The sequence below is a fragment of the Vicugna pacos genome, chromosome 7 (assembly GCF_048564905.1).
Source record: "Vicugna pacos chromosome 7, VicPac4, whole genome shotgun sequence".
Lineage (NCBI taxonomy): Eukaryota > Metazoa > Chordata > Mammalia > Artiodactyla > Camelidae > Vicugna > Vicugna pacos.
In genome coordinates this window covers 39,244,044-39,267,177 of record NC_132993.1, presented here as the reverse complement: position 1 = coordinate 39,267,177, position 23,134 = coordinate 39,244,044, and the positions used below count along the sequence as shown (strand labels likewise).

General features: G+C 35.5%; 1 protein-coding gene across 3 annotated transcripts in view; it reads left to right on the top strand.

The window, feature by feature from the left end:
* Positions 1-23,134, top strand: part of AVL9 (AVL9 cell migration associated) — a 46,785-nt gene that overhangs the window by 16,373 nt on the left and 7,278 nt on the right. For all 3 annotated transcript variants that reach the window (XR_012074367.1, XR_012074368.1, XM_072964707.1), the window contains exons 4-15: positions 986-1,057; positions 3,452-3,541; positions 4,283-4,349; positions 5,508-5,548; positions 6,272-6,310; positions 10,089-10,158; positions 10,472-11,004; positions 15,435-15,573; positions 16,751-16,966; positions 19,310-19,427; positions 22,130-22,183; positions 22,702-22,790. Coding sequence is in view for 1 of the 3 variants with exons in the window: in XM_072964707.1 (XP_072820808.1) it covers positions 986-1,057; positions 3,452-3,541; positions 4,283-4,349; positions 5,508-5,548; positions 6,272-6,310; positions 10,089-10,158; positions 10,472-11,004; positions 15,435-15,573; positions 16,751-16,966; positions 19,310-19,427; positions 22,130-22,183; positions 22,702-22,790 (1,528 nt within the window). In the remaining 2 variants the exon portion in view is untranslated. The remainder of the gene's footprint in view (positions 1-985; positions 1,058-3,451; positions 3,542-4,282; positions 4,350-5,507; positions 5,549-6,271; positions 6,311-10,088; positions 10,159-10,471; positions 11,005-15,434; positions 15,574-16,750; positions 16,967-19,309; positions 19,428-22,129; positions 22,184-22,701; positions 22,791-23,134) is intronic.

Below are 23,134 nucleotides of genomic sequence, written 5' to 3'. Positions count from 1 at the left end.
CCATTAGTAAAATTGTTTCTTCAAGGCTGTTGTCATTAACAACAGTTCTTATGCTCTGCATAGACAGCCTTTAAATGACATTTCATACTGCCTGTCTCCCTCACCCCCTGAGTCTGTCCACTCCAGAGTATACTGGGCTTTCCCTTTTCTCCAAGTTTGTCTATCCTCATCTGATAACCGGAGGGGTAAACCAGACACCAGAGGGCCCCAGAGCTTAGGAGAAAGCCTTTGATTTCCTTTGAACAAAGGTGAGGCCTGATTGATTAATCCAGTCAACGTAAAGAGGTAGAAAACAGATTGAGGAAAGACTCTACTCACCACCAGTATATAGTCAGTTGAAGACACTGAGACCCCATGGTTCTCAGGACAGACCCAAGGACATCTCTAGTACACTAGAGTTCCCTCTCAGCCTTATGTGAGGTTGATAGAATTCTTGTTTTCTACTAGCAGAAAACCGCAGAAATCACATGTGGTCATCCTCAGAATCACCGAGGCTTGAGTTATGGCATAGGGCTGGGCTACAGTACAAGTCTGCCAGGAGGTACTCCAGCAGCATAGAATAGCCAGCTGAACAAAACTGCTGACAGTTCTTCCACCTCTGGAGAAGCAGGCATTAAACTGTCCCCTTCTCACCAGAACAGGAGTCTCTGTGAAGGGGTATCCATTTTAAAACCAGAAGCAAGGATGACTGATTAGCATTATGAATGTGACAATTTGTATATAAATACTTGCATCAGACTGTAAATTCCTGAAGAGTGGAGATTGTCTGTCACTGTTAAATTCCTATTGCCTGCCAGATTCTGGCACATAGTGCTCTGGCTGACACTTATTCGTTCAAAAGTATCTTCTGAGAGTCTCAATAAATACTTAATCTAACTAAATGCAAGACAATTTTTTCTATATGATTGCTATCGTATGTAGAAAAGCAATGATTTTTAAATATTTCTATGAAATATTTCTAATAATGACTATTTGTTTATAATAGGCATTGAAAGTACGGCAAGCAGATGTCACCAGAGAGACCGTTCAGAAAAGTGTCTGTGTTCTAAGCAAGCTGGTAAGAGACCAAATAACTTGTTAATGTGTTTGTTAAACACTCATGGCAGCTTTTTATTTGAGGATAAAGTATTACTAGAATGAGAGATTTATGAAAACAATGATATATTAAAAATTAGTCAGGGGCTTATTTATGCTTTTGCTTAGTTTTCAACAGGTTTACTCTCATCAGCTCCTCTGCTCAAAACTACGAAAGAGGGAGGAAATCTCTAATAGATCAGTTTGGGGGAAGGTGGTTGACACTTGACCAGAATGAGGTGGCTGGTATATTTCATTTATCCAGTTTTGTTCTCAGGACTCTGGATAAATAATATTTTACTAAAATTCAAAATGTCATAATTACTCAGATTTTATTGGCAATATAGAAGTGCATGGCTCTTTTGCAATGAAGAGTTACATCCTTAACTTGCTCTACAAAAATTTATAATGTTTGAGGAAAGAAAGTGACATAACGAATTGTGCTATAATATTTTTTAATTGTTTTTTTTTACAAGTTGATCAGATGCAAGTGTATAATCATTTTAACTTTTTTTTTAAAAAGGAAACATATAACATTTCTTAATTTTCATAGGTCTATTAAACCATTTATGATGTTTCATTTGTATTACTAGTGGGATACTAATCTTTACCAGTAAAACCAGATGCCTAGTCTACATGGAGAATATAGTCCCCCAAACCCCCTTCATGGGGGAAAAAAATCCAGATCTCCATCATGTTGAATCTTAGATCTATATGATTACTGAGTACAAACATTCTGCAGTTAACCTAAACCAAAACTGAGAATATTTCATTAGCCTGGTCACCACAAAACAATGGTTTTGTTTAATTATTTCTTCTTAAAGTGTCCAATTTCTTGTATCCATAGGCAGTTTAAATGTAGTTTGCTTAGTACTAAGCTTTAAAAAAAAAGCTTGACTAATAATAATTTAATACTGTGGACCATATAATAAGATTAGTCAGGATATTTCTTTCAAGATAGTATTTTTAAATATAGGGCAAGAATAATCTCCTGGAAAAGGAATGGTTATAAAAGAACCCAATGTGAGAAAACTGGTAGATTACTAATCCGATTCCTGAACACAGTTTCTAGAAGGGTAGCCTGAAAAAATATACACCAGTAGATTAATTTTTTTATACTAGGCTAGACGACCAGAGCATAGGAATGCCAGATAGTAAAGCAAACACATGTTGAAAGGCTTCCTGAGTGATCATTCTTCAAGAACAGTCCTAATAACCGTAAGTGCCATTTATCAAGTGCCTATATGTCAAATATTCTATACCAGGCACTTTTTAGATAGAATTGTCATTTTAATCCACATAAGAAGAGAGGTGATCTAAGTATTTACTGTTCTCATTTTACAAATAAAGATCTATCTCAGAGAAAAGTGTCTCTCATAGACATGTAACTACTAAGTGGTAAGGTTGGGGTGGAAAGCCAATTTTATCAAACAGATAAAACAGACGTGGGGATGGAGAGAACTAGCTTACACAAAAATGTCTGGAGGTGCATAGTGCGTTTTAGTCTATTATATATAAATATAATGATTTTATACTTAGAAATAATGATGTATAAACAGGGATATTAAAGGGCAGAAAACTTTCAGTATTACTTGTTTTAAGTATTTAGAGTATATATACAGCATTACTCTCTGCATCCTAAAAAAGACACAAAATCAGTAACATCTAGAAATGAACACTAAAAATAAAAGGATGGAAATAATAGAAGAGGGTTTTGAACAGAGAAGTAAGAATTAAGAGATAACTTTGTTCAAATGTATTAAAGAGTATTATATAGAATATTATAGAGGACACAGACTAGTTTTAAGCCTCAGAAGAGGACAAAGTGGAGGAGGCAGGATGAACTTAGATTTAATCATGAATATTCAACTAGATATAAGAACTGAGTGCTGTAAGGATGATTAAAAGTCACCACAAGCTAGCAGAACAGTGCAGAATAACAGTATGTCTTAAATTTTATGATAATAATGGCTAACTTTTAAGTGCTTTCTATATGCCAGATACTCTACTAAGTGCTTTTACCTGTGTTAATTTAATTCTGAGAACAGCCCCAAAAGATGTACTGTCTTTTCATATACCCACGTTCACATCAGCAAGCAGACATAGAGACGTTAAGTGCCCAGAGTTAAGTGGCTGAGTGTCTGGAACATGACCCGGGAAGTCTGCCCACACTCTCAGCCCTGTGCTCTGAGTAGGTCAGGCACTCTTCAGCTGCAGCCAGAACTGGAACAGGAAACTTAATAACTTTAGCTATGAATAATAAGGCACCAAAGTTGACAGTAAATAGCTTTTTTCTGGTTCTCTTCAAGTTAAAAAGTTGTGGGGTGTTTGTTTTTTACTAGTATCAAACTAATGGTAATTTCTCTTTTTCTTTAAGCCTCTTTATGGCTTACTTCAAGCAAAACTTCAGCTTATTACACATGCATATTTTGAAGAGAAGGATTTTTCCCAAATTTCCATTCTAAAGGTAACCTATATACCCCTCTATAGATGTGTTTGAAGACACATTCATAAATCAAGTATCTCTTTAATATTGTGAAAGATATTTATTAGTTTAAGAAAGACAGTCTTTCTCAAACATAACATTGAAAAGCCAAGGATCCACCCTAAGTGTACAGTTTATACTTATTAAATTTAACCAAACTGTTTAATAATGACTCCAGTTGACTATAATATAAATATTTCTGTTAATGGATAATAGCCCTTTTGCTATGATATTGCTTCCTCTACATTTGTTATCTTAGTAATACACTGCACAGTATGTTTATATATAAGCCTTCTGGAGCCTAACTCCCATCCCCACCTTCTCCCCACCAAAAAAAAAAAAAAAAAAACCAAACAGGAAAACTGCATGACTGTTTTACTGAAGATGGATAGCATGTTTTTCTCAAGCCTGTCATGAATGTATAGAACATGGATGTCTCCTGGATTCCAGGAAGAGAAGAACAGTTAGTTACTTAGCAGGGAGATAGAGGGGAAGTTATCCTAGGAATCCATACCACCATATGAATGATTCAAGCTTTAAAACAGAGGAAGAGAAGGAAGCTTGCTGGAAACTGGCAAGGTTTCAGAGAGACCTTGCTTGTTTCTAAATATAGGGCCCGGCAAAACTGCCTCAATTAAAGAACTAATTTTTCCCAATTATCATGTTTCAAATGAGTGTCTAAAATGATAGTAAAGTGTTCTAAACTGAGTCTATGTTTTATAGGAGCTCTATGAACATATGAATAGTTCCCTCGGAGGAACTTCATTAGAAGGATCCCAGGTGTATCTTGGTAAGTCACTTTTTTCCAAGTCAGAAGAAGTACTTTCATTTCTTTCTGTTTGGCACGCTGAGTTGCATGTAAAATCAGAATTACGTTTCTATATGGGATATAAATTCTCCAACATTTGATTCTGCTTCTTCCTTAAATATCTTCTTAGTCAGAATTTATATTGCAAAGGGTTGTAACATACTTGTACCAAAATTTACAACCATTATCATATTAGGCAAAGTTCTACTTTTCAGAATAATAATGGAAGTTATTTCTTTCCCTTACATTCATGTTAACTAGGTCAATTCCTTGTCATAACACCAAGGGGAGAGCCACGGAGAGAGATCTGCTTATTAGCTCTTCTCTATTCTAAGATTTTTCAAGTTGGGAATTTTATGCTATTTTGGCAACCCAGAACATCTGTTGATGTGTTACACACTCAATAAATGTCCTTTTCATGATTTAAAAAAAAAATCTTGATCACATAGTGATTTATGCTTACTCAGTTCCTATTTGAGCATGGAGTAGCCACACTGTAGTAATTTGTAATCCTATGTATAATGTGTAAGCTGGTTAAAAAACTTGTATTCTGAGAATCTATTTTTCTGTAGATTAATTTATCTTATCCTATGGCAGATGTTCAGAGAAGATTGTGATTCAGAAATAATAGCCTACAGAGTATAGTGACCAAAAACCATGTTTAAATGATTGACTGCCACTGTAGTACAAGCTTCACAATTTCTAACCCTGTATAATTTGTAAGATGTTTGTAGAACGGGCAGGTGTTAGCTGCACAGCCACAACCGTAGCCACTGGCACCGTGTGACTATTTACATGTAGATTAGAATTAGTACAAATTAAATAAAATTTAGAAATCAGTTTGTCAGTTACACTTGCCATATTTCAAGTGCTCAGAGGCCACATATGGCTACTGAATTGGACAATGCAGATTTAGAACATTGTTGCAGAAAGTTCTATTGGACAGTGTTGTTAGACTGTTAATCGTATTTGATCAATTCTGATTATATGTATACATAATCAGATATTACATAAACATTTAAATATTTGCATATTCCTGCTTTTTACATGCCTTTCTTTTGAGGAGGTTAAAACTGACAAAAAATAGGTTGTAGTCACAGCAGCTCTTTTTTTTTTTTTTTTTTTTTTTTAACATTATAGGTCTGTCTCCTCGAGATCTTGTGCTTCATTTTCGACACAAGGTATGATACCTTACTTTTACGATGTACTTAATTTATGAAGTTATGTTCATTTAACTGGACAGATTCTATGAGGTGCATGGTCTAATGCAGATTGTGGCACAACCATGTTTTAGTTCTTCTAAGCCAGCTGTCATAATGATACGAAGTTAAAAGTGTTGGTAGTGCTAGTGTGATAGAAATTTCTAGAAGTATACAAATAGTGTCTGTTTATTTCTGTACAGGATAGGATACTTTTTCTGTGATCTTTGTAGTTTCAGATTTCATGAAATTAGAGTAGAAAGAAACATGTTTTTAATCTTATGTATGTTCCCCTGAGAGTGAAACATTTTCCAGTAAAATATCTATAGTTCTGTCTTCTGATCTTTATTCTTGAAGTGTTTTGGCTCATTAGGACATATACACATTGATCATTTACTTAACAGATAAAGTGAGTATCTGCTCTGAATTCTTTGGACATCCAGAAATAAATAGCTTCCTGCCCTTTACGGAGCTTTCAGAGATTTAAGGAGCTTGTTAGAGATTTTAGAGATTCTCACATTTTTTGGAGGACACAGATAATATATAATATCTCAGTATAAATTCATCATTTTCAATATATTCTTTAGGCACTATAATATTATTTGTTCAGTGATACATGGTTATGGTTAAGTTTGAGTCAGGGAAAAGACAAATAATAGGCTTCAGTTTCTTATTTAATATAGTATATTTTTTTTTCTTTTTCAGGTCCTAATCCTGTTTAAACTGATTCTTCTTGAAAAAAAGGTGAAGTTTGAATGGATGGACTCCTTAACATTTATTGATGTTTCTTAAATACTGTATAAAATTAAAACTAATGATAATGTATAAAGTAAGGCTTTTTTGGCTATCAAATTGTGGTGGGCTGAAGCCCATATTCTTGTCCACTACTATGGAAGTGTAAATTATACAGTCTATTCTGGGGACAGTTTGATAATATTCAACTGTCAAAATGGTTTTGACTGTATGTAGCAGAAAGCTCAATTTAAGTTGACTTAAATAATAAGGAAGTGTATTGACTTACTTCAAACTTAAGAGTAACTGACTGAATAATTCAGTAATTAAGTACTTACATTTTTTCCATCTCTGCTCTGCAGTCCACGGTGCTATCTTTATCTTTAGCCTGATTTGCCTTGTAGTGTAGGGTAACTGCCAACAGCAGTTGGACTATATCTGTCCTCACTTATAACTGGTGGCAGAGATAATACCTCTTCCCAAACCATTTAATAAGAATTCTTCCCCTCAGTTCCTTTGGGTCTATGAGACCATGTGCCTACCCTGAAGCAATAATTGTTACCAAAGAAATACCTGTACTGTTTGGCTTAAACCTGGGTTCCAGACTACTCTCAAGTACAAAAGGATAGGATTGCCATGATTTTAGATTAAACATTTACATAAGGAATTCTAAACCAAGGGTCTACATACTGGGCCCTGGCCCACCACCTATTATAAATAAAGTTTTATTGAAACAAGGTTGTAGCCATTCACTGCTTATTCTTTATGGCTGCTTTTGCACTATAGTGGGAGAGTTGAGTGGTTGAGACAGAGACCTTATGCCCCACAAAGGAAAAATACTTTAGTGTTCTCTGACCCTCTATAGAAGTTTGCTGACCTCTGGTTTAGACTAATCAGGAGCCATCCCTGGATCTGAGGCCAGTTTTATATGCCATGTTACTGTGCTCAGCACAGTAGGAGTGAAATGGATGTTGGAGAGTCAGCCATTTAGTGTCCAGTGTGGTTTATTACCATAAAATGTTTTATCTGTTTGGCCTAGTAACCATCCTCTTAAGAGATTTATTTTCCATAGTTAATCTGAGTTGACACAAAGCTGTATCTAAGAGATTCTACCACAGAATCATTTTTAATAATGAATTATCAGTGAATAACTAAGTGCTGATTTGTATATAACTCCAAACACCAAAAAAGATTCTGGGTGTTTCCCTAAGTGTTGTAAAGATGTTTCATAGCATATTAAGTGGAAAAAAAGTTGGTCCAGCTACATATCAAGTCTATGATACCCATTTCATAAATGAATATATATTCATTGATGAGGCTGGAAGGAAAGATAGCAACAGTTTGAGAATATAGGCTGTATTTTTAAGAAGGGAATATTTTCTGTGTTCTAGCTTTCTGGGTAAATAAGTATTCCTTCTTCAAGCAGAAAAAAAGGAAATTTTAAAAAATGAAACTAACTCTCATGCAATGTTTCAACTTTTTAAAGATTTTACTTGTTGTAAAATACATATAACATAATTAACCATTTTTAAGTTGACAGTTTCATGGTATTAAGTATGTTCGTATTGTGGTATTACTATCCATCCGCAAATAAGTGAAATCAGAGTGTTTGTCTTCCGGTGATTGGCATATTTTACTTAGCATACCGTCCTCAAGGTTCATCATCACCCATGTACAACAGATGTCAGAATGCCCTTCCTTTTTAGGGATAAATAACATGCCACTGTTTGTACATACCACATTTTATTTCTTCACTCATTGGGCACTTGGGTTGCTTTAGCCTTTTGGTTCTCATGAATAATACTGACTCTCATGAACGTGAGTGTATGTATGTCTTTTCAAGACTTTGCTTTCAGTTTTTTGGAATATATACCCAGAAGTGGTATTGCTGGATCACATGGTAGTTCTATTTTTAGTTTTTTGAGGAACTGCCATATTTTCCACAGCAGCTGCATCATTCTATCTTCCTTCCAAGAGTGCATAGAGTTCAATTTATCCACATCCTCTCTGGCACTTGTTATTTTCTGGGGTTTTTTATAGTAGCTATCCTAATAGATATAAGGTGGTATCTCCTGGGTTTGATTTGCATTTTCCTAATGGTTAGTTATATTGAACACCTTTTCATGTGCTTATGGGCCATGTGTAGATCTTCCTTGAAAACAATGTCTATCTGAGTCCTGTGCCCAATTTTAACCAGGTTGTTTGGTATTTTTGTTGTTGAGTTGTAGGTTTCAAACTTTTTATAATAAAAAATGTTTTTCATTGCAACCTAGAGCACACCTGATTATATGTATCTGAAACAAAAGTTTTGCAAAATAATGCTTGGCCTATCCACATGGAATAGCATTTATGATCAAGTAAACTATTTAATGCGACAAATCACAGGTACACCCTGATTTTATATTGATTTGTAAAAATAAGGATATTTTTTGATGCAACACTTTCTCTGTTGTTGCAGAGCACTTTTTATATAAGCAGTAGGTAAGGAGAGCATAGATGGTTGCGGGTGCTGTGCTCTATTAAATAACACTTAGTGCCACTCAATGATTTTTACTTTGCTTGTTTGATTTTTACTTGTTTTTTTGACTAATTTAATTATTACCGGCGATAGTTTTAGTGCAATGTCTAACTGAACTCTGTCTCGGATTAATTTTTTCTCAACTTTTATTCTGAAAAATGTCAAACCTGCAGGCACTGAATTGATAGAATGATATATAATGAACACTTTGACACCCTTCATCTGTATTCACAAGTTAACATTTTGCCACTTTTGCATTGTATTATTTTCTGTGTGTTCATTTCCCCCAAATCATAATAATTTTAAGCTAATTTTTAGACACCATAGTACTCTAGAATATATTTCTTAAGAATAAGAGTATATTCCAAAAAAAGAATAAGAGCATATTCCTACATAATCAAAATTCCTTTTTCACATTGAAGAAATTTAATAATAAATAATAATAAATGAATAATTTATTTTTCATTTCATTATGAATAATAATTAAAAATAAATGAATAATTTATTTTTCACTTCATTATGAATAATAATTAAAAATAATAAATGAGATCTAAAATACAATCCATTTTCAGATTTCCCCAGATGTCATAATAATGTCCTATAAGCTGGTTGTTTTTCTTAATCTGGGGACCAAGCATCATTAATTGCATTGTTAGCTCCCTTTAATCTCAAAACAGTTCTACCACCTCACTCTTTTTTTGTTTCTCTTTGTTTTTCATGACATTGGCCTTTTTTTTTTTTTTTTTTGGAGTCCAGATTAGTTGAATTTAAATATTAGCTTTATCTGATTGTCTTCTTGTGGCTAGTTTAAGATCAAACTTTTTTTGGCAAGAATACTATGCAGCTGGTGGTGTGTCTTTCTCAGGGCATCACATCAGCAGGCCCCATAACTGTTTGTACTCTTATTGGAGATGTGAAGTTTGATCATTTAATTAAGGCGGTGATTGCCAGGTTTCTTCATATTAAAGTACTTGCTTTTCCCTTTGCAATTAATAGGTAATCTGTAGGACAGTAAATTTTAAGCCATGTGAATATCCTGTTGCCTGACAACCTTTCACAATAGTTTTAGCGTCCACAGAAAGTTTTTCCTGAGCCATGGTGGATACTTGGTGATTTTCTGATTCTATCATAAATCCTATGTTTATGAGCTGTTTTACTTCTGTAAAAGAAGAGCTTTCCCCTTTCTTCTCTCCTCTTTTAATTTTTCTTTTTTTCAGGTATCATTGCAGACTCATGGATTTTCTAATTTAATTTTGATTGAATCTGTTTCAGGTTCTCTTTTATATTTCTCCAGTGAATAAATTGGTGGGTGCCCTGATGACTGTATTATCCCTTTTTCCAGGTAAGAAGGTAACAGTTTCTACTCTTTCTTTTTTTTTTTTTTTTTTAAACTTGTACTGAACCTTTTGAATGATAGAAATTTTGAAGGATAAACTGGTTAGGGTTATCTTTCTACTTTAATATGACATTTTCACTTTGGCAATAATTTTTCTCTCTTTTGTCCAATATTTTCTTCTTTAAATTAAAATGTGTGGGGGCATAGCTTATTAAAATTTTTATAGGAGAGTCCCACTATTTAGAGCAGAATATGCATCTCTTATCTTCTTCTACCTAATATTATAAGCCAAGCTGTTCTCCAATATTGTATGTTTTAGGCATGATTGAACATGGTCTCAGTGACTGTTCTCAGTATAGACCCCGAAAGAGTATGTCTGAAGATGCTGGGCTTCAAGAAAGTAATCCCCCTGCAGATGATTCTGTTTCAATGCCTGACATTTCAAATACCAACTTGGGAACTGTCAAGAAAATCATGACGGAAAACCACCAAGGAGATGCTGCCATCAAGACTGAAGAACCTTTGTTCCAGGTAGAAGATGACAGCAGTGAAGGACAGGAACCCAATGATACCAATCAATATTTGAAACCTCCTTCTCGCCCATCTCCAGAGTCTTCAGAAAGTGACTGGGAGACCTTGGATCCTAGTGTCTTAGAGGACTCCTCCTTGAAGGAAAGAGAACAGGTGGAGTCAGAACAGACAAACTCATTTCCAAAGGAATCTTTGCCCTCAGACAGTCCTCCGATTACTGTTCAACCTCAGGCGAATATGGGCCAGGTCGTCCTGATTCCAGGGCTAATTTCCGGGTTGGAAGAGGACCAGTATGGCATGCCCTTGGCCATCTTCACAAAGGTAAAGTTTCATTCCTTTATTAAGGCCCTTAAAGATCTGACAAAATCCTTTTAAAGCTTAACTTTTAGTATTGAACACATTTTCAGTCTCAAAATTTTTCTTGAGAACTATAAAATACGTACCAGATGTAGTACTATGGCATCTGTGACCATAATGTAAGGCTACAGGGAATTAATTCAGGGGGTTTTGATTGCAATGAGTTTGGAAACTATGAGGTAAGAAATCACTGAATTTTGTCTGTTTCTAATTATTCAGGTCTATCTGTGAAAAAAAGATGAATTGAGAAAGCCCAGACAGAGAAGGCCTTGATTACATTTATTGAATATATATTAAAATAGTCTAATTCCATAAGCTATAATTTATAAGAAAAAATGCTTAGATGGCTAACTTTATTAATATTAGTACCCCTCTTAAGTATAATACAGCATTTTGGTTAATTTGCCCTAAAAACTATTTTTTAACCTTTTTATTGAAAAAAACCATTCAAAATGTATTTGTGATTTTTTTAAAAATAACTTAAACACAATGTAGTAAGTCAGATTGAATATTTGATTCAGTACCTTATGTCCTAGGATATCATTTTTTTTAAATTTTTTAAATTTGGGGGGAAGGAAGTAATTAAGTTTATTTTTTGTTTATTCATTTTTTTTTTTAATGGGGGTACTGGGGATTGAGACTGACCCCAGGACATCGTGCATGCTAAACATGTGCTCTGCCACTGAGCTGTACCCTCCCCCCAGCATATCATTTCTTTTTTTTTTTTCCCATTCTTTTGCTTTTCTTTATTGTTTCATCATACATGTATGTATCCCTAAGCAATAAATGATTTAATTTTGCTTTATCAAACTTCACATAAACAAAAGTAAACAGCAGATATTTTTATGCAACTTGCTTTTTCACTCAATTTTTACTTGAGTTTTATCCATGTTTACACGCATAATTATACTTCATTCATTTTCATTGCTATTTAATAGTAATCCGTTCTAGGAATATATCACAGTTTACTCACTCATTCTCCTGTTTATGGACATCTGCCTTGTTTCTTGTGTAAAATTCCTAACCTCAACATAGGCTTACACAGTTTTTAAATATTCAGGGTAACCATATCATTTCTTAATGTAAGTAATAAGATTCTGGAAGCTACATTGGGATCTTTTGGCTGTTTTCCTTCTACTCAAAGGAAACTGCTTTTTTTATTGCCATTCGTAAATTATTTTTCAAAATGGAGCAAAAGAAAAGAAATGCCATTTCATTTTTTAGTCAGCGAGTATTTATTGCTTTCCTATATGCTGGGTATTATACTAGATTCTAAATTCTTACATCCATGGTTTTGCAGTCTCCCATGAAAGAGAGATACATCTTTCTGGTAACTAGAATGAAGATTTATGTTTTTCTTTAAATACCTTCCTTTATGCCTGAAGCAAAACTTTATATGAAAAAACATGGATAGTTTTGACTTGAACAGGTATTTCTTCTCCACTATACAATAAATTATTTCTGAGTTTATCCAGTTTTACAAATAAGTACTTGCTCCACATCAGTATTGCCAAATAATTAACAGAAAATGCTGTCTTTGTTCATATTGTGGCCTGTTGGGGAAGCTGAAATTATCCTAATTGGTTTCATGATTAAACTAATGCACAGGATCTTAAAACTGGGATTTAGGAGCCTGGGGAGAAAACTCGGGGCTCTCAAACTATCGAGTATAGTCAGTAGCCACAAGTATATTGGGTTTTCTGAACTCACGTGGGCATCAGAACTGCCTATACTTTTTGAAGCCCTTACTTTGCTGCTTCACCCACCCACTCTTAATTTTTATCGCTGTGGAAAATCAAGAGGGAAACTAATGTGAGGGGGAGTTAATTTTTGTCTGCAAGGTTGCTCAATTAAAGAAAGCAATGCAAGTGTATTTTGTGTGCTGTTAATAAGCTATGTTTGGCAGAATATTTTCTTTGTGTGCATTATGCCAGTACTGAATATATGATGGGCTTACCACCATCATTATGACAAGTTAAACATTTTTCCTTTTGGTTTTATGTATTATTATGTAATAATTAAAACCTAACTTGTATAATCACATCTTCAAGTACAATTTCATGTCAGTAACTTGAATATGAATATGAAATATACTTAAAAATAAATTGTCTTTAGGCTTTTTTTTCCTCCTGAAGATCTTAAAATGCTTGTACAGAGGAATTGGGTTAGCAAAACATCTTGAAAAGTCATTTCAAAAATAGCCATAGAGAAGCTTGGATGCCTGGACAATACTGCTGAAGAAGGATAGTAAGCTTTGAAGAGAATAAAGCTGACTGGTCCCCTGACTCAGTTAGCATATGAATAAATGGAAACGCATTTCTTCATAATAAAAGTTTTGTCTGGAGAGATTCCCCAGCTCCAGATTTCCAATCTTCTCTCTGGTACTTGAAGTTGACGACGCATTTCTTGTCAATCTTAGAGATGAGGCTTATTATATAAACACTGTAGATACAAGATTCTAAAATATGCTTGAACTGAGAGCTGATTTAGGAATGTAAGGAAGAAAAATGAGGTGCTGAGGGAGAGGAGATGGGACTGGCGGCCACTTTGGGGAGGATACCATGGGGTGAAGGAAAGGGAATGAGAGAACCAATGGAAAAAGAAGAAAATTAGAAAGTGTACCTGTGTAATATGTCTGCTCTGCTGACTGTACCTCTTTATAACCAGAGAAAAGTTGGAGAATGAGGGAAATGGGGGGAAAATTAAAAATTATGTGTATATATATATATAATTTGTTAAGGAATGTATTTTTCCATATTTTTAAGAACTTTAAACTATTTTTTTAGAAAACATACTTCATAGTTTTCATGTGGTTATAGACTTAGCCAAGAATTCCATTGTTGATAATAGACCTTTCTTCTGTAATAGAATCAATTATGAATATAATACTATGAGTAATTAAATTATCTTATTACTATTTTGCAACATAAATCTTTTGTAATAATTTTCTTTATCAAGAAAGATTCTCAGTCCTCTTTGTGGGGAGTGGGGTATTCTGGGGTCCATATCAAGTTTGAAAGAGTATTCAATATGGTAGTATTTATGTTTAGAAACAGGTGGTAGGGAAGGGGAACCTGTTGTTTTTAATACACAAAGCACACAAAGTAGAGCATGACCTGTGAGCATGACCATCTGATTCTGAATGAGGAGCAGTGGTCCTTTCTGCCTTTAGTCACAAGAGGGTGTAGGTTGAGAAGCGCTATATACTGAATATGTCTAATGCGTAGACGTGGATTTATTTTTGCTGCTTCTATTAGTTGGTCTTTTATAGAGCAGAGGAAGGCATTGTTAAACAGAAGAATAAAACCAGGTTACTAGGCCTACATTCCAACTTTTACAAGTCTTCACAACCACCTGTTAGTACAAGGCACATCCAAGATGCAGTGAAAACATGAAGCAGCAGAAAGGTGTCTCTTGCCCTCAGAGAAGTTCATCTCATCATGGAAACAAGACATTATTCAGATAACTATAGTTCAGTGTTTTTATTTTGTTTGTTTGTTTTTTAATAAAAGTGATAAGTAAAAAGTAAGTAAAGCTGTCATCAAATTTGACTGAAAACAAATTCAAGGGTTCGGCAAGTCTGCCCTCCTGGCTTCTTCACACATAGATTGTTCCGCTTGTTGGAAGTCTGTCTTGATTTAAAATCTTTCAGCAGAAATTCCATTTCCTCCTTCAGGGCATTATTCCAGTGTTAACACTTTGTTCTCAGGAAATACGCTGCTTTTTGTACAATTAACTACCTGCTGTGGTTTGGCGGTTTAACTATAATTTTCAGGGCAGTGGTATTTTCAAATGCAATTCAAATGGAAATTAATTAAATGCACAACTACTGCCAATATCATTTTTGCTTTAAACGTTTACTAGCAAATATCTTGGAATATTGTTACATAATTTTTAACAATTGGACAGTAAAACATGCTATGCAGTGCTTTGCTCTTCTCATAATAGTACTTTGGTGGTTATGTGTAAATGCATGTTTTTAATTTTACTGGGAGAACTTAACAGCTTTCCATTAAACAACACAGACTTTTTAATGGGCTCAATACTTTACTTCCTCAGTGAAAAAATCTAGTTTGTTAGTTACTGTGGAGGCTTTTAAGTTTAACTCAGAACAGAGTGGTGTCAAGTAAGACAACCTTTCATACTAGACCACCTTGCCAAGATTTGACTATTCATGGAGGTTAGCAATTAACTGGACTTAATACTATCAAGACCTGTGGTTATTATTATTGGAATTTTTTGGTAGGGAGTCAAAACTCAGCTGCATTAGGGATGGCATGGAGGTGGGAGTAAACTGGGAGTTTCTTTTTCTCCTGTTAGCTCTCTAGTCTTTAAGAGAGACATGGCTCTTCTCTTACTTGTCTGATATTTTCTGTTGCTCTTGTGCTTCCTAGGGATATCTGTGCTTGCCTTACATGGCACTGCAGCAGCATCATCTTCTCTCTGATGTCACCGTTCGGGGATTTGTTGCTGGAGCTACTAACATCCTTTTTCGACAACAGAAACACCTCAGCGATGCCATTGTGGAAGTAGGTTTACCTAAGAGTGCGTGTCCTTGACACTGCTGATCACTGTTCTCCTTTCTTAAATAGAATTTGGGGCATAGTAATAACACTGGTAGTGATAACAATTGCTTCCTTTGCCAAGCATTCTAAGCGCTTTAGGTATATGAGCTGATTTAATTTTCATAACAGCTGTGAGATCAGGATTGTTACTGTCCATATTATACCTGCAGAAGCTAAGGAACCAAGAGATCAAATGGCTAGTAAGTGGATGAGCCAGGATTCCTGCCCAGGCAGGCTGGTCCTCCTACATTCTCACAATTAAAATGCATTTATTGTTTTAAAATTTTAAATATTTCAAGCCTTTTTAACATGCCCCTGATATCAAGAGGAAGGAGCTAGAGATAATAAATATTTGATATCTTAGCAATATGTAAGTTTGTTCAATTTTACAATTAAAAGTAACTTTTTCAAAGAGAAGGGTGGATTTCAGCCATCCTAAGGTTTTCGTAGTTTCTAACAGAGAGTACCAAAATGTGCTTCCTGGGGAAATGTTTATAATATAATAAAGGAAAAATCTGGGATTCAGAGCTATATGTGCTATGATCCCAGTTTTGAAGACAAAAAAATAACACACGTACCTTTCAAGGCAGGAGGATACAGATAGAAGGACCACAGACTTTTCTCAACATTACTGATTACATTCTAGTTCGAAAGTCAGCTGGCAAGTTCCTGGGTATTTGTTTTATTATTATACTTCAAAATTAACCTGTAAGTTACCTATATTTCTTTGTATATCATGTTACATAATAAAAATATTCCAAAGTATCTGTGATATCAAAGGAAAAACTTTCAAGAATTATATTTAATTATTTGTATTCATATCTGGTTGTGTGATAAAAAGTGATTTTTACTATACAATTCTGTATTTTCCAAAATATTTACAGTCAACCAGGATTACTTTCATAATTTAGAATTGAATATTTGTGCATATATTTTCTAAAACCAGAAAATGAGCATTTTTTAAATAGTGAAAAACAACTTCAGTGTGAAAACCTGCTCTTTTATTAGACTCATCTTTTGAGAATGCCGTTATTCAAATTTTTTATTTCCAGCTCCAACTTCCCAGTAGTTACTCTTAAAAGTGTGGCATGGATATCTGCGTGAATGCCCAGACTCTGACTTGTACCTGGGTACCCTCTAGGTAGAAGAAGCTCTGATCCAGATCCATGATCCAGAACTCAGGAAGCTGCTTAACCCAACCACTGCAGACCTAAGGTTCGCAGATTACCTAGTGAGGCATGTGACTGAGAACCGGGATGACGTCTTCCTGGATGGCACGGGCTGGGAGGGAGGTGACGAATGGATCCGAGCCCAGTTTGCAGTCTACATCCATGCACTGCTGGCTGCCACACTGCAGTTAGGTAAGGAGCACACAGCCACTTTCTTATTTTGTAACACTTATGATTTGAATGACATAAGAAATACATTTTCATTATAGAAAATTAGCTGTCACTCCCTCGTACAGAAATAACTACTCTTAGCATTTTGAGTACTTTATATCCGTCTAGACCTTTTTCTATGTATGTGTTTTCGATTTTAGTTTTGTGGTATTCTTTTTACAAACATTGATCCCATTTTTCGTGTTTTTTTAAACTTAATTTTTCTTTATAACAGAAGCATATATCAAGAGAGTAAACACAAGTCTTTCACTTTTACATAGCTGCTTAGTGTTCCACCATATGGAACCATATGTCAGTATTTGAGAGCAATATATAAACAATGCTTACATGTTTTTAAGGTATATAAAAGAAAAACAGAGAAGTATAAAAAACAAACCACTGGAAATCACAGTCTGAGTGATTAAAGCTTCAAATTTATTCCCCATCCTAAGACACATTATTCCTGTTAAATGGTTAAAATGAAACAGGTAAATGTAGAATCACTCCTGTATTAAAATTATCTCATTCCCCATAGAAAAGAATACATACAAAGAGCAAATGAACTCTGCAATGAGCTTTACACTATGGACAACTATCACCCTGATCACTTAGCAGATATTCCAGTAGATTTGCTGGTGGTATTGTTAAAAGAATGTAGAGCTTTTGTTTCTTCTTCTTTTCAATTATCTGTCCATTTTTTAAGTGTGGTGAAATCCACATAACCTAAAATTTACCGTTTCCGCCATTTGTAAGTATATAGTTTCTCAGTGGCATTACGTACATTCACATTGCATTTAACCCACCACTACCATCTCCCGGGTTAGTTCTTCGCATTGTAAATACAGTTTTAAACCCAGGCTTCCATCATGTTCTTCATTTGTTAAGGAAAGCTACAGAGCGATTCCTTATTTGTTAATGGGATTTTTTTTTTCTTTTTAATGTCTGCCTATTCTACAGTTGTAGTAGCCGAGGCACCAAAATTAAATCTCTAACCCAGAATCATTCAGTTACCTAGTAAGAAAACCCCAGTCTCCACCAGACATGTGGCTTCCTGAGTAATTAATCCACTTCTTAAAAATATTTGCCCAAGTAGCGGGACACTGAAAAATATTACATAGTAGCTGACTTTGGCGGGGGTTGGGGGGGGCATTAAACATGCGCACATAACATCTCACTCATTTCATCCTTACAGCAATCCTAGAGGTAGACACCTTGTCCTCCTCATTTTACAGAGGAGAAAGTGAGGCACAGAAAGGTTAGATAGCTTGGTCTGCCATTTGGTAAGAGGCTGAGCTGGGATTTAAACTTTAGTAATCTGGCTCAAACCCATGCCATTAAAGGAAATTCAGCCCAGTGAGCTGTTTGAGGAATCTGTTCTTTAAAGAACTTCCTTATGCTGCATGTGGAACCGCATATGTCCTTCTCTTCCTCTCCCAGCAACAGAAGTTACATGTTTCACCTTCAAAGCAAGCAACTTGCAACTAACATATGAAGCAATAGCCATTTGAGTTAGTTCTCCAAACCTCCTCTATTTTTCCAAGTAGAAGAAACACTCTGCATTGAAGCTTTCCCATGATCATGATAAAGCCAAAAAGTTTCAAGCGCTAAATATGAAAATCCTCTTGTTATTTTAAGTATTTTGACAGTGAACTACATGGAAACTCAAGAATGAGTTTCACCAAATAGTAAGACAAAGAAGAGAAAGTAGTGGCAAAAAAGAAGCAGTTTTCTTTCTAATCTCTTTTCTTAGAAAAATGACATTTGTGAAAAGGTAAAAAGAAGCCCTAGTTACTTACTCATCTGTATACATCAGTACTTTACTCACTGTTCAGCTTGTAGTTTTTATTATTGTTTTATTTGGGGGGGGTGAATAATTGAGTTTGTATTTATTTACTTATCTTTAGTGGGGGTACTGGGGGTTGAACCCAGGACCTTGTGCTTGCTAGGCATGCACTGTACCACTGAGCTGTACACTCCCCACTAGCCTGTAGCTTTTAATAAATACTATGCCTCCTTGTCTTGGTAAGGAGAACATGGAAATATTTTGGAGTCATAGGAGCTTTAGAAAATACCTGGCTCCGCCCTCCTATTTGCCAGTAAGAAGAATGATATTCTAAGTGATAAAGTGACTTAACCAAAGGCCAAATAGCTTCTTAACAAAATTTCTGGATTTAGATCCAAGTTTCCTGACATGTGATAGGCTGTCTCCCCAAAAGAGCAGGGGGACAGGGATAATAAAGCTGTTCCTTTACCCTTTTTGATTGTTAACTTTCACATCCCTGACTGGTTACAGTCCAGCTCAACTTTCAAATATTTACTTGACAGATAATGAAAAGATACTGTCGGACTATGGGACGACCTTTGTTACAGCATGGAAGAATACTCACAACTACAGGGTCTGGAACAGCAACAAGCATCCAGCACTTGCAGAAATAAATCCGAAGTAAGCACACCCTCTGAAGGTTGACGTACATTAAAATGGTTGACTTCCTAAGAGTACCACGTAAAGAGTACCATGTAAAGAAAATCATATCTCAACTCTGATGATACTGTGAATATCTTCAAGAATCTCCTTAAGTAAAGTTGTTTAAAACAAAAAAAGGCTCCCAGGTACAGAGAAGCAGCTGAAAACTGCTCCCCTATTCACACTTCTTAGCCAGCAAGCAAAGGTATTTTGGAAGCACTAACATTTCTTCCACCTTCTAGCATAATTCAGAGATGAAGTCCTGGCACGTGGGGATGCTCACACATCATAGTCCTTCCCTCCTGTTTCCTGGATCTGTGCCTTAGCAGAATGGTCAAGCAAGATAGAAGCCTTGAGGGAAATACCACTGGTTAAAACTGAGAGGCTGTTTTAAAACATGAAGTGTGAACAACCAAAGTTGCTATTTGAATTCCTAGATACACAGTCAAGTCTGATGCAGTTTCCATATCAGATTCTAAGGTCCAGCAAAACTTAACACCTGACATGATATCAAATGGACAAAGACTTCATTCCGTGAAAGGCATTTAAACGTGCTGTGGAATTGGGACCATTAAGAAATAATACCGTCTTTGTGTAAATGGGCAGGTAGAGTTGAGGGAGACCAATTTGATAAAATTGTACATCCTGGGAACTTATTTTCTCAGTTAAAAGGTTAAAATGTTTGGTTTTTTTTTTTATGATACAAGCATATACTCAACGTTTGTTTTCTTTTGTATTTTAAACTTCTTGGTGAGAATCAAACAAAAATCAACTTTGTATTGACTACTCTGTTTGGGAACTAGGGTTAACTTAGCTCGACTAGGGGTGTGATTTAAGTGGCTCTAGAGGGGGTACTCCCTCTCCCCCCACACACAATCCAGAAAATTAAGTCCTAGCAACTTACAGAAGTATCTGTAAGGATGATGTGGTTCAGCAGGCTTTGGGAGAACATGTCTACAAAAATTTGTATCTATCAAGAAAAAATGACTAGGTTCAGCACCAATTTTGGTTAATTTAATCCTCATACTGGGCTGTAGCAGAAACCTATATTGCCATTTGAATGTGGTAAAAACATAGAGAATTAAAAGACAAAAACCTCTTAATGGTATTAAATGAAAGAGCTAAGAGTTCAGTGTTCTCCCTCACTAACCACAAGGTCTGTGCTCTAAACAGCGATGAAGAGAAACAGATGTGAGTTTGTTTGCCTGGTGGCACTGAGGCGGTGCTAGGGACCGAGTCCGCAGCACAACATGCCGCTGGCTGGCCGGGCTCCTCCCCAGGGCTCCGACTGATAACCTAGTCAGCTCTTTACCTGGTCGCCGCATCCACTGTATGCCTTATAACTGAACCAGCTCAACAGATTTTAATGCAGGTCCATACAAGGTTTAGCTGGAATGTGTTTTAAAGGATAGTAAAACAGTACTTTTAAGAATGTGTAAATAAATTGAGGTTATTTCAGTTGAAGAGAAAGCTAAAGAAGGACCAGAAAAAATAAGTAGGGAAATTATACAAGTATGATAGTCAGCAAATTTTCAGTATTTTCACCAAATTAAAAACAAGAAATGGTAGTCTTCGATTGTCATCAGGGGTTATAATTTAGACATATATTCAAAACTAACTGTAAGATTTGAGATCTGTGATACCCTTTCTTAAACTAACGACCAGAGAAGGCAGTCTTCTCTGACTTCCCTTAATAAGCAGCAGGCATAATTCTTACTTCAGACACAGCCTTTGCAGGAATCAAGAATGATTAACTCATCTCTTAATTCTTTCAACTGGCAATTCAGGAATCCAGAAAAAGAGAGGTGGTTACATGCACTTAGTATGGTGAAAAAAGAAATTTATTGTCATTTTAAAAGTCGCAAATAATATTTTGATATTTTAATAAGTGGCTATAAATTTTATTATGGTCACCTTCTTTGTTAGACATTGACAGAGAGACCCCCAAGTATGAGATATGAATTTGAATGCTCATTGACTCCTTTTATAGTATAACTGATCAAGTTGCTTGATTTTTGTATATACTTTTCATCTTTTGTGAGTGTGTGTGTGTGTGTGTGTGTATATATATTTAGTTTATAATTTATATAAATACATTTATATTTAATGGAGGCACTGGGGGTTGAACCCAGGATCTTGTACATACTAAGAACGTTGTCTACCACTGAGCTATTTATTGCCTTCCCCACTCCCTTTTGTATATTTTTAAGACATACATTTCAAGTTACTTTTCTTACAAAACGTATAGATTTTACTGATCCATTTACAAATCTTCCTATGACCAATAGCACATATTTATAAGATGGCCAGAATCTGTTCACAGCTGAGGCCAGAGTCAGTGAGCCTAACCCTGTCTATGTCAGGAGCTTTTTTTTGAAATATTGGTGCTTGGGCCCAACCCCAGGCCAGATAAATAAGAACATTAGGGTCGCACTTAGACAAACCAGCCCCACCCAAGAAAAAAGCACACCTATTGTACAAGCAAGGAAATAAGCTCAGAAGGGTTCCCATAACTGTAAGTGGAGAGCTATGATCAAAGCCCCGTTTCCTATACCACGTTCGGAGCACCACCACCCGGCTGAGTCACCCCCGCGAGGTTTCCTGATACTTCCTTGAGATAACTCTGTTGCAGTCTTATTGGTGAAATACTCATAGCCTAAACTCAAACTTTTGTTTTACAGCCATCCTTTCCAAGGCCAGTACTCAGTGTCAGACATGAAGTTAAGATTCTCACAGTGAGTATTTAGAGAAAGTAAATACTAGGAACATTCTTACGTCTGAATTTATGCCATGTGTTTCGTTGCTAATTGGGAATTGTTTTTCTCCACTTCACAGACTTGTGCTGCAAATAGTAACCAAATATGTGTATGACATTCTCTAGCTCAGCAGTGTGTATGTTTCAAAGTGAAAACACTGCTGTTTCATGGAGAATGGTGTGAACTAATAGCAGGATCTGCCATTTTTATTCTGGTGAAGAAACTTTAGCAAATTATGACCGTACTGCTCTGTTACCAGAGAATTAACCATACATCCTTATGTCCTCACCACTTTTTGGCCCATCTGCATATTCTAACAGAATTTTCTGAAAATTCCCATGCTTAAAATGTCAGTAAATTAATTGATACGTAACAAATAATAAATAACTTAGCTTCTTTTCTCAATAATTCTGATTGAGGGGATCGTTATAGAGTGGTTAATGTGTATGAGAGAGATTTTTTTTTAATTGTACTTAACATTTCTTTCCTTTACTCAGTTCTGTTCAAAACAGTGAACGGGGCAAAAAAATTGGAAACGTCATGGTCACAACGAGCCGGAACGTTGTACAAACAGGAAAAGCTGTTGGTAAGGCATGTCTTAGACAGGAACAGATTGGAATCATAACACATCTCTTCTCTATCCTCAGTGTGTCATTGATAGAAACAAAGTTGTAGAGATCTGTGTATCACGTAATAATGCTGAATACAGAGGTTTTTGTTTTTAATTTTGGTCTTATTAATTTAAAAAAATTCTTGTGGTGCTAGATAATATCAAAGTATCTGCTGTTACCAGGATTCAAGCTTCACTGAAGTTTTCCCTCCATTCCCTGAGCTGCCCACAGTTCTTTGTAAGGAGTAGAGGGCCAGAATAGTAAAGCAGGCATTAGGAGCTGCTGTCTTTTAAGGTAGTTTCGCACAATAAAGATCATC